The following is a 10866-nucleotide window of genomic DNA, read 5'->3' as shown; positions in this document are numbered from 1 at the left end:
AGGGCAGCTTTAGAGAAGGGCCACTGGACCGATGGTCCGAGGCCCGGCGTGGACCCGGGTCCCAGCGAGGGCGGAGGGAGCGCAGGCCGGGCCTGGGCTGGGGCACCCGGGAGGTGGCGCGGAGGAGGCCGCCGGGAACAGCAGTGCAGGGCTGGGGCGGCGCAGGTCTGGCCGGGTGGACCTGGGAGCTGCCGGGGCTGCGGGAGACGAGGGCGTAGCCGCGAGGCCGCGGGCGCGGGTCCATGGGGGGGGGCTTGGGTTCCCGCCCCCCCGGGCCGCGCCGGGTCGCGCGTGGGCGCGGCGGGCGCCGATTGGCTGCCGTGCGCGCGGGCGGGGCGGGCGGCGGCGGCGGCGCGGAGGGGCCGCTCACCCCGCAGCCCGGCCTCGGCCTCCGCCGCTTGTCGCCGCGCCCCGCCCGCGCGCCCGCCCCGCACGTCCCCCGCCGGCGGCCACCATGAGCACAGGCCTGCGGTACAAAAGCAAGCTGGCGACCCCAGGTGAGCCCGGCGCCCGCCCGCGTGCCCGCGCGCGCCTTTGTCCCCGCCGTCCGCGCGCCTCTCACCGTGTCTCTCCGTCTCTCCCCCGCCCTCCGGCTCGGACCCGCTCGGACCCGGACCCGGACCCGGACTCGACCCCGACCCCGACCCCGCAGAGGACAAGCAGGTACGTGCGCGCCGCCGTTCCCCAGCCGCGAGACCCGGCCGGCTGTCACCCATTGTGGCACCAGCGCCGCGGGCGCCCAGACGCGACCCCGCCCCCGCCGGCCGTCACCTGGCCCTATAGCGATCACCGATTGTTAGCTGGGCAGTGCCGCCACGCCTGGGGCTGAAAAGGGGAGGAGAGGGGCCCCTGGTCCTCTGACCCGCACCGCAGGGACCTTGCCGCCCCCGCCCCGCTCCAGGATGGGGGGATGGGCCGAGTATCCCTCTCCTGCTGACCAGGCCTGTCGGTCATGGGCTGGGGGTCCTGGGTGAGGCCATGGTCTTGGCAGGCCACGCTGGGGGAGGGGGCTCAGGCTCCAGCAGCCAGCACAGTCCCTGAGCACCCCCACAGCGGCGGGCCTCTGGTCACACCCGCCTCCGCTGCACCTTCATGCCCCTCTCCCTCCCCAAACACAAATTTGAGTGTTCTGGTCTGCGGCAGGACCTCTTCCCCAGATTAGGAACCCTCAAGGCCTGGTCTGAGTCATTCTCTGTGCCCAGAATGGGTCCTGGGACCCAGTGAGTTCAAATAGGGTTGTGGCTTTCCAAAAGGGTTGGCCTGGGCCCCGCCCTCCAGGAAAGCAGGACTGGACAGGAGGCTGGCCCAGGTACCCGTGTGAAAACCTAGCCCAGCTCAGGGTTAAACAATGCTGTGAGACCCCTGGAGCCGGGTGGGAGCTGGTAACCAGGTGGGCTGAAGGGTCTGGGGAACCTTGCTGGTGGCCTCTCTGGTATGAGTTCAGCCATCTTTGGAGGAGAAAAGAGCCCAATCCTGGCACCAGCATGGCATTGGCAGTCCCCATCAGGGATGGAGTTTCTTAGGAGCCATGGATGCTGAGTGATACTCCAGAGTCCTGGCCCAGAGTGCAGCAGGCAGGGCAGGAGGGCTGGGCAGGGAGCGCTGGGAGCTGGGGAGTCACTGGCTGATCCGTGCCAGTCTCCTGGAAGGGACACACCCCACCCAGAGATATCTGAGGCTCTCTGGGAGGCGCTCCTTGGGGAGCCAGGCTGGGAGCTGCCTCCCCGTCACAGCAGGTCAGACAAAGCCTGAAATGCAGGGACACATGTGCCAGGCTATTGTTTGAGGGAGACGGAAGAAGCTGAGGCTGGGAGACCCCGGAGGCCAGGCCCCTGAGGCTTCTCCTGGGCCTGCAGGTGTCCCCAGCTTGACCCAAGGGCACTCTGAGACCCTAGGCTCCAGCCACTGTTTTTCAGTGCATCCAGTTTCTCTTGCCCATTGCTACAGGGTGGGGACCCCCTCCTGCCGAGGTGCCCATCCTTTGAGGTCAGCTGGAAGTCCACCTCACCCCATCCCAGGCTTCCAAGCCCAGAGGAAGAAGGCACTGTGCGGCCAAGGGAGGGAGCCCCAGAGCAGGAGCCGGGCCAGGTGTTTGGGGCTGCCAGTGGGTCTGGGGGAGCTGGAAGCACACGGCAGCTTCCCTGCTACCACTGTTGTTGTTGAGCCTCAGCCTGTCCAAGCATCATTTTTGCTCTGTGAAAAGGGGCTGTAGAGGCACTGGGGGAGCTCCGTCACCGCTCTGTCCTCACCTCCTCACAGGCAGCACTGGGGCTGTCTTGGCTCCAGCTGCTGCTCCCAGAGCTGACTCGGGTGATTCTAAGAATGGAAGTGCCTGAGAGCTCAGGCGTCGGGAGGAGGTGGGTGCAGCTGTGTCATATGGCTCAGGAAGCCCTGGGAGTATGTTTTGTGACTCGGGGACCAGAGAAAGGGAGTGGCAGGTAGGGCCCCTTCCTTGAGGCTCCCCCAGGGAATTCACAGGCCCTGACTGGGCCCCAGTGGGTGGCAGGACAGGCAGGTTGAACTCTGAGAGTGAGATTCTTGCCCTCCTGACCTGGGCCTCCCCAGAGGCTGTGCCTTACTAATGGGGAAACTGAGGCAGGCAGTCTGAGAGCCACTCACTGTTAGACATTTCCTAGCCTGAGGCCTAGGCGCAGGGCTGTCTCTTCCTGGAGATGCCCTGGGCCTGAGATGCCAGCCTGTCTGGGTGGGTGCTGGGCTTCAAGGTGTGGACCCTCAGGTGGAAGCTGGGTGGGACTCAGCCCAGAGGCTTCCTGCAGGTCAGGGCCATGAAGGGTTGGGGCCAGTGAGGAGGCATTCTGGCAGCAAGGACTGAGGGATGTGCTGGGATAGCCGGGGGGCCTGTAGCCAGCCCCTTTCCCTGGGATGAAAGGCTCTCCTGTTCCCAGCTGTGGGCCTACCCCTCCTCCCCAGGTGCCAGCGGCTTCCAGGCCCACAGCCAGACCAGGGCCTGGACGGGGAATGGAGGAGGTCCCTCAGCCAAGAGAGCCTAAGGGAGAACTGATGGGGGTGGGGGTGGGGGTTTGGGGCCTCCAGCTTCTAATGTTCTAATATACAGGAGCTTGGCCTCTCCGGTCCTACCCTTGAACTTTTCCAGGCCTCATGTCTTCCACTGCTGGGCTGGCCTGTTAGGATTCTACTGGGGGCCTGGAGGTGGGGAGTTGGGTGGCCCACAGAGGGGGGCTCAGGAGACCCCCACAGTCCCTGGACTGGCCACACAGGAGGGAGGCCCAGCTGGCAGGAGCTCCCAGTCCCTCCAACCCTGTGGGTCAGAGCTGGTGAGGAAGCTCAGAGGGCAAGGGGGTGTCCACTGAAGCAAGTGGGAGATGGGCCCCATCCCACGCCCATCCCTGTCTCTGACGGCAGGTCCACTTGAGGGCTGCAGGGCGTGGCATGGGTGGCCGCCTTTTTTCAGCAGGCTGGGGGGGGGGCTTCCCTTCTGGCAGCCTGCACCCTTTCCTCCCCTTCCAGCCACCCTAAGCCTCCTAGGGGGTGGGCAGGGCTGGACCTCACAAGAGAAGTGGGTTCTGCCCTCCTCTGGTTCCCTGAATATCTTGGGGCGCCACATTGGGAAGAGTCCTCCAAACACACACACACACACCCGCGCGCACACGCACATACCCAGTGCACGCACACAGCGCATACACGCACACGAACCCGTAGGGAGACATACGCACAAACATGCACTCACAATCACGCACGCACACACACAAACAGGCGCACACACAAACACGCACGCCCCGAATAGGTCAGCCTCAGGCAGGGCTGGGGAGTGAGGGGCGCAGGGCGCGGCGTGTCTGTGGGCAGTTGGGGCGCCGTGACGTCGCCGGGAGGATTTCGGGCTAGTTTGCGAGAAGACTGCGGGCCCTGAAAGGGGCGGGTTCCCGCGCGGTTGCGCGTGGGTCCCGGGAGCGGCCTCCGGCTCCCTCTGGCGGGCGGAAGCCGCGCAGCACCTCTGGGGGGCGGGACGCGCGGCCGCCACCTACTCCCCGCCTCGGCCCGCGTGCAGGACCCGGTCGTCCCCTCCTGCTGTCCCGGAGCCCGGACTGAGGCCTCGGGGGCGCGGCGGGGCTCCCGGTCCACGAGAGGCACGGCCCGTCCGCGCCTCGGCTCAGCCCTGCCCTCCGCAGCCGCTTTCGGGTGGCTCCGCCCGTGGCCCAATTTCCAGGCGACCGTTTCCCGGCGACGGCGGGCGGGGCCGTCTCTGCCGCCCCCCGCCGCGCGTTCCGCGGGCGCCCGCGACGCCCCGCCTCTGGCTTGGGTGCGGGAGCGGGGCCCGGCCGGGCTGCGACGCCGCCACAGCTCGGGGCCAGTCCACCCAGTCAGGGGGATGGCTCGGGCGGCCGCTGGGGTCGACGGCCCCCCCGGTGGGCGACGTGCCCTGTCCAGGCCTCACTTCCCGCGTGCACAAAACGGGGAGGAGAACGCAGCCTAAAGCAGAGCCGAGCCAGGGTACCTCGCCGTCGCCGGGCTCTGGCGGCCTGACCAGGCCTGGGGTGCGAGCGCGGGCCCACGGGGGTCGCCGCGATGGACTCGCTGGCAGCGCCCCAGGATCGCCTGGTGGAGCAGCTGCTGTCGCCGCGGACCCAGGCCCAGAGGCGGCTCAAGGTGCGTGTGTGGAGAGGGCGGAACGTGGGTCTGTGACACCGCGGGCTCCGGGACTCGGCAGGGGCCAGCAAGGGCTCCCAGTCCCCGCGCACCACTGCCCGCCAGCGCCTCGGCTCAGCCCTGCCCTCCGCAGAGGCCTCAGGGGTCCACGGCCCCAGGGTGGGCGACGTGGCCTGTCCAGGCCTCACTTCCTGGGTTCCCAAAACGGGGCGGAGAACGCAGCCGTGGGACCCCTCCAGGGGCCCCAAGGGTCTGCGGGGGCTGGGCGCGCGGGCCGGGGAGGCTCGGCGCCGCCGTCTATAAATAGGCGCTGCTCCGCCGCCGCCGCTGCTGCCGCCGCCCCCGCGGCTGGATCCGGGCCAGGCAGGGCCTCCCGCCCCTTGGCACTCTCCGGAGGGTGAGTGTCAAGGCCCTGAGCTTCTCCAGCTTGTGGAGGGCCTTGAGTGTGTCCCAGGGGTCCCAAGCCTGCTGCCCTCTGCGCAAGGAGGGAGGACACCGCCTGTGACTGCGGCGGCCTGACATCTCCCCAGGACAGTCTCCGTCCCCGCAGAGCCCTCCCTGAGGTTGGGGCAGGGGTGTTTTCTCTTGCCACCCACTCGCCTGTCTTCTTACCTCCAGGACTTTGCCCACGAGCCCTCCCCTCATTTTTGCCAAAAAAATGCCCCTCCCTGGGAACGGTACCTCTGCTGTCTCTTCATCCTGCATTTGGTAAGAGACAGGGTATTGGGCTTCCTGGAGAAAAGTTTATGTCCCTAACCTGCCCCACCCTGCTGCCCCCAGGACATTGACAAGCAGTACGTGGGCTTCGCCACACTGCCCAACCAGGTGCACCGAAAGTCCGTGAAGAAGGGCTTTGACTTCACTCTCATGGTGGCTGGTGAGTGGGCCAGACTCCTTGGGGGAGTGGCTGGGGGTCCCTAGCCAGACAAGCTCTGTCGTTGGAGCCCCAGACCTAACCCAACTCCTTCTCTGTACCTGTGTGCAGGTGAGTCGGGCCTGGGGAAGTCCACACTGGTCCACAGCCTCTTCCTGACCGACTTGTACAAGGACCGGAAGCTGCTCAGTGCGGAGGGTGAGTGGCCTCCAGGAGGTCCGGGCTCTGATCCCCAGCCCCCTGCCATAGAACCCCTCCAAGGGCTCCCCATTCCAGGTCCAGCTCCCACTGTTCTGTTTCACAGTGTGAGTGCCCCAGGGGTAGGGCTGAGGCACCAAGATGGATGAGGACAAGGGTCCTGGCTGCCGAAGGTGAAGGGCTGAGGGTTGGAAAGGCCCCTCCAGTGGCCCCTTCCCCATAGAGCGCATCAGCCAGACGGTGGAGATTCTAAAACACACAGTGGACATTGAAGAGAAAGGAGTCAAGCTGAAGCTCACCATCGTGGACACGCCGGGATTCGGGGATGCCGTCAACAATACCGAGTGGTGAGTGAGGCCTGCTGAGAAAGGCCCTGCCTAGGCAGCCACAGCACTCCAGGCCTGGCCTCACGCTCCTCCCTGCCCACAGCTGGAAGCCCATCACCGACTACGTGGACCAGCAGTTTGAGCAGTACTTCCGCGATGAGAGCGGCCTCAACCGAAAGAACATCCAAGACAACCGAGTGCACTGCTGCCTGTACTTCATCTCCCCCTTCGGGCATGGGTGCGTGGCTGTCCTGGGGTCAGACGTGGGAGCGCACGCCCTACGATATGTCCCCCTGGCTGTGCCCATGCCCACCCCTGGCTGGTCTCCGCAGGCTGCGGCCGGTGGATGTGGGTTTCATGAAGGCGTTGCATGAGAAGGTCAACATCGTCCCTCTCATCGCCAAAGCTGACTGTCTCGTCCCGAGTGAGATCCGGAAGCTGAAGGAGCGGGTGAGCCTGCTGCCACACAGGGGCCTGGCCAGGGGGACTTGGCCAGCCTCAAATCTGACAGCCCTTACCCCACCACAGATCCGGGAGGAGATTGACAAGTTCGGGATCCATGTATACCAGTTCCCTGAGTGTGACTCGGACGAGGATGAGGACTTCAAGCAGCAGGACCGGGAACTGAAGGTGAACATGCAGACGGGTGGAGGAAGGGGGGCGGAGGTCGTGAGGGGCAGAACCAGAGGACCTGTCTCCTTCACACCTGGCCTACTGGAAGGAGGGTCAGGTCAGCCTGGTTGGGGCAAGAGTCATTTGTTCTAAGAGTAGAGGACCTGTACTTCATCCAGGGCTACAGGGTAAAGGTCATCATGTCTTTGCCTGGCTGGGGTGGGTCATGTGGGCCCCGCGTGATGCTTGGCAGGTATGGAGCACTTGCTCAAATCCAGAAGTGCAGCAGTGGGCCAGGACCCCAGCCCTGACCATCTTCCCATGGCTCACCACCAGAGGGCCTGGTCTAGTGGCACACCCTGGCTCCCAGATTTCTGAGCTCCAGGGTTGGTGGCTTTGAGTGCCCCAGCATCTGCAGTGGTGGTGATAATGGAGACCATGCCAGGGGCAGGTGGCCACCAGGGCAAGGGCATCAGCATGAGGAGACATAGGCTCAGCCCTGGGGAGGGAAGGGGCAGCTGGAGCGAGTGATCTTGATGAGGGAGGGACCGAGCGTGCCTGGTTGGGCCATAGCCTGGTAAGGCCCTGGAATGTGAGCTGCATGGGCTCTGGCTCCAGCCACATCGGCAGAGACCAGAAAGGGGCAATGCCAGCATCTCTTTGAAGAGAGGTCGTTGATGGTGATGCTGGAGGGGTGCCCCAGGAGCTGAGGGCCCCTGCCCCTTTCCCATCACTAACCCTGCAATTTTGCTGACCTGGTGTGAGCCCTTTCCCCTCCTCCCTCCAGGAGAGCGCTCCCTTCGCTGTTATAGGCAGCAACACGGTGGTGGAAGCCAAGGGGCAGCGGGTCCGGGGCCGACTGTACCCCTGGGGGATCGTGGAGGGTGAGTGAGTCTTGGGGTACCAGGTCTGGGGTGGGAAGGCTGTCCTAGGCCGGCGCTCGCCCACTGCCCACTCCCACCCTGCAGTGGAGAACCAGGCGCACTGTGACTTCGTGAAGCTGCGCAACATGCTCATCCGCACGCACATGCACGACCTCAAGGACGTGACGTGCGACGTGCACTACGAGAACTACCGCGCGCACTGCATCCAGCAGATGACCAGGTGCGCGCCACCGCCGCGAGCCAGACCCCGCCGCGAGCCAGACCCCGCCCCGAGCCAGGCCCCATCCCGAGCCAGGCCCCGCCCACGTCTCCATAACTGAGGGCAGGTCCTGCCAGCCCACCCAGACTTGAATGTCGCTCCATCCCCCAAATCGGCCCCCCAGAGCCTGGCCTCCCTAGAGCCAGTCAAAGGCTGTGAGGGCTCCGGAGGGCAGGGCCTCGGCAGTGGCGGGGATGGGCCAGGCATCGCCAGCCCACGCTGAGCCTCCCAGCAGCGTCGCCCCGCCCATCCCTCCCCCGCAGCAAACTGACCCAGGACAGCCGCATGGAGAGCCCCATCCCGATCCTGCCGCTGCCCACCCCGGATGCCGAGACTGAGAAGCTCATCAGGATGAAGGATGAGGAGGTGTGTGGGGCGTCGGGGGCGGGCGGCAGGGATGCACCTCGGAGGTGCTGCTTACCAGCCCCGTTGTCTCCGCCCACAGCTGAGGCGCATGCAGGAGATGCTGCAGAGAATGAAGCAGCAGATGCAGGACCAGTGACGCTCGCCGCGGACACGCCGTCCGTCTCCGGGACGCCCTCCTACCCCTGGATCCTAGACCGGACTGTTCCCGACCCGGAGACGCGGGGCCACAGCCCCCAGCTGACCCTAATTTATTTTCAGCACCACCCCTCCCAGGCCTTTCGTTTCTGCTTCCAAGGGGCCTGGACCGTAGCCCCTCCCAGCTGGCCCTCTCTGGCTTTGGGGGATCTGGAGCGAAGTTGGGCAGGACTTCAGAGATCCGCCTCTCTTGCTTTTCCCTCGCCCCGGGAGGTCACAGCGCCCAAACTGCAGGCCCTGCTCTGGCAGGCAGGCAAACCAAGGCAGAAGAGGGAAAGCGATTCCCAGGGTCCAGGGTCTGTTCTCTGCCCCAGAGCTGCAGAACGGACTTGGAAGCCCTCCTTTGCCTGCTCCCGCGGGTCACCCAGCAAGTGCTGAGACCCCATTTTCCGTCGAGGCGGGCAGGGTCTTCCCTTAGCCTCGGAGCCCAGCGGGCAGGGTTGGGCTTAATCAAATGGGAACCCTCCAGACATAAGGAGGTCAGAGGCTGTGAGGAGGGCGGGCGTGACCGCCCACACCCCTTCTCTACAGCCAGGCCCGACCTGGAGGGCCCCAGGGGCACTGGGCGGAGAGCCACCTCCTGGCAACTCTCGGTGCCGTCCACTGCCCTCGCCCGAGGCCTCTTCTTTCAGCACCACAGGCGTGTGCCGGGATCCCGAGCCTCGGCCTCCCCATCTTCCCACCCGCATGATCCTTTCCCGCCACACGATGTTCCGTTTTGTTCCGTTGTGAATGCCGCATCCTGTCCTGGTGACAGGAGAACAATATTGGTGAACGTCGCAGTAGGTGTCCGAGTGCTCCGTGTGCCCCTGAAAGCGGGTGGGAGCGGAAACCCCTGCGGCCTCGGCCTCCGACGATAGCGCGCTATCTGCCGAGTCCGCGCGCGTCCGCGCGGCCTCTAGGCTATTTCTGGCCCGGCCGCAGCACTGTGGTGGGTGCGGGCGTGCCGGGACCCGGCGGGGGCGGGGCGGCCTTATGGGTCTGCTCTCCCACCTACGCCTCTCGCTCCAGAGCAAGCCGGGCCGCCGTCCTCTCGCCATGGGCTCTGGTGAGTCTGGAGTCTGGTTGGGCCCCCGGCTGCTCCCTAGGCCGATCCGGGTTGAGAGGCACTCTGGTCCTTTGGCTGCAGCAGGGAGAGACTTGGATCAGGCTTGGTGGGGACTTCTAGCCAGAGTACGGGGTGGTCAGGGTGGAGAGGGGGGCGGGCCACTGGGACGCCGCGCATCAGGGGGCTGGATGGAGCCGGGCCGGCGCTCTGGGCGCTCGGAGACGTCGTCCAGGCGCCCCGCCGACCGCCCGGCTCACTGCGGCCTTCCCTTGCAGGGCCGCGCGGGGCGCTGAGCTTACTGCTCTTGCTGCTGGCGCCGCCGAGCCGCCCGGCCGCAGGTTGCCCGGCGCCCTGTAGCTGCGCGGGGACGCTAGTGGACTGCGGGCGCCGCGGGCTGACTTGGGCCTCGCTGCCGACCGCCTTCCCTGTCGACACAACCGAGCTGGTGCTGACCGGCAACAACCTGACGGCGCTGCCGCCGGGGCTGCTGGACGCGCTGCCCGCGCTGCGCGCCGCACACCTGGGCGCCAACCCCTGGCGCTGCGACTGCCACCTGGTTCCACTGCGCGCCTGGCTGGCCGGCCGCCCCGAGCGTGCCCCCTACCGCGACCTGCGTTGCGTGGCGCCCCCGGCACTGCGCGGCCGCCTGCTGCCCTACCTGGCAGAGGACGAGCTGCGTGCCGCTTGCGCTCCCGGCTCGCTCTGCTGGGGGGCGCTGGCGGCGCAGCTCGCGCTGCTGGGCCTGGGGCTGCTGCACGCGCTGCTGCTGGTGCTGCTCCTGTGCCGCCTGCGGAGGCTGCGCATCCGCGCCCGCGCCGCGCCCCCGCTGTCGCTGACCGCCCCGCTGGTGGACGAGTCGGCCGGAACCGGCGCGTCCTGAGGAGAGACCCGGCGCTGAGCAACGCGGGCCTGCAAACTCGACAGGACCCTGCCCAAGGAGCCCTCTCGCCAACCTGGACCCGCTTCGGCCTCCTCCGCTGCCCAATCTCAGACCCACCCCACCTGCAGGCCCAGACCCACCTGGGGCAGAGCTCCTGCCCACTTTACCCCGAGGGAGGCGAACCCGCACCTCCAGGCGTGGCAGGACCGTGGGGCACAATGCCATCCAGACCCTGGCCTTTCCTCCAAACTCTGGTGCTGAATAAATCCTTCTGATCGGGCCTTCTCTGTCCCACTGACCTGGAAATTCCCCTCGCCAAGCTCAGGAAAAGGCGTTCAAGGGGACACAAACACATCCTCATATGCCCCTTCTCACCTCAGCGGCAGACAGGAGTCAGTGGGTGAACTCTCCCCTTCCAGACACACTCCCAAAAGGCCATGTGGGAAGGCATGCGAGACATGCTAGGTGACAACGCCTGGGGGACAGCGAGGACGCTGTGGGGGTGTGAGGACGCCGTGGGGATGTGAGGGCGCCGAGGGGATGTGAGGGCGCCGAGGGGATGTGAGGACGCTGTGGGGATGTGAGGACGCTGTGGGGG

The 10866-nt window shown here is 66.5% G+C and overlaps 2 protein-coding genes across 3 annotated transcripts; both read left to right on the top strand.

Moving 5' to 3' along the window:
• Positions 1-315: 315 nt before the first annotated feature.
• SEPTIN5 (septin 5) lies at positions 316-9119 on the top strand. 2 transcript variants are annotated; one of them, XM_017512072.2, is made up of 12 exons: positions 316-497; positions 653-663; positions 5407-5503; positions 5612-5698; positions 5922-6045; positions 6128-6262; positions 6357-6474; positions 6553-6654; positions 7424-7520; positions 7605-7740; positions 8043-8145; positions 8225-9119. In XM_017512072.2, exons 1-12 carry the CDS (start codon positions 455-457, stop codon positions 8279-8281), a joined length of 1110 nt encoding a protein of 369 aa, XP_017367561.1. In that variant the 5' UTR covers positions 316-454; the 3' UTR covers positions 8282-9119. The 2 variants fall into 2 exon arrangements, with proteins under 2 accessions (XP_017367561.1, XP_017367562.1); XM_017512073.2 differs by lacking the exons at positions 316-497; positions 653-663 and adding an exon at positions 4240-4626.
• GP1BB (glycoprotein Ib platelet subunit beta) lies at positions 9028-10549 on the top strand. Its single transcript, XM_037732634.1, is given in 6 exon segments — positions 9028-9064; positions 9067-9180; positions 9183-9229; positions 9232-9294; positions 9296-9568; positions 9570-10549. Coding segments are annotated over 6 exon segments (1233 nt in total). The 3' UTR covers positions 10269-10549.
• Positions 10550-10866: the final 317 nt, after the last annotated feature.

This window comes from Cebus imitator, unplaced genomic scaffold, assembly GCF_001604975.1.
Source record: "Cebus imitator isolate Cc_AM_T3 unplaced genomic scaffold, Cebus_imitator-1.0 Scaffold461, whole genome shotgun sequence".
Lineage (NCBI taxonomy): Eukaryota > Metazoa > Chordata > Mammalia > Primates > Cebidae > Cebus > Cebus imitator.
Note: the sequence above shows the minus strand (reverse complement) of the source record. Positions and strands in the feature narration are given on the sequence as shown.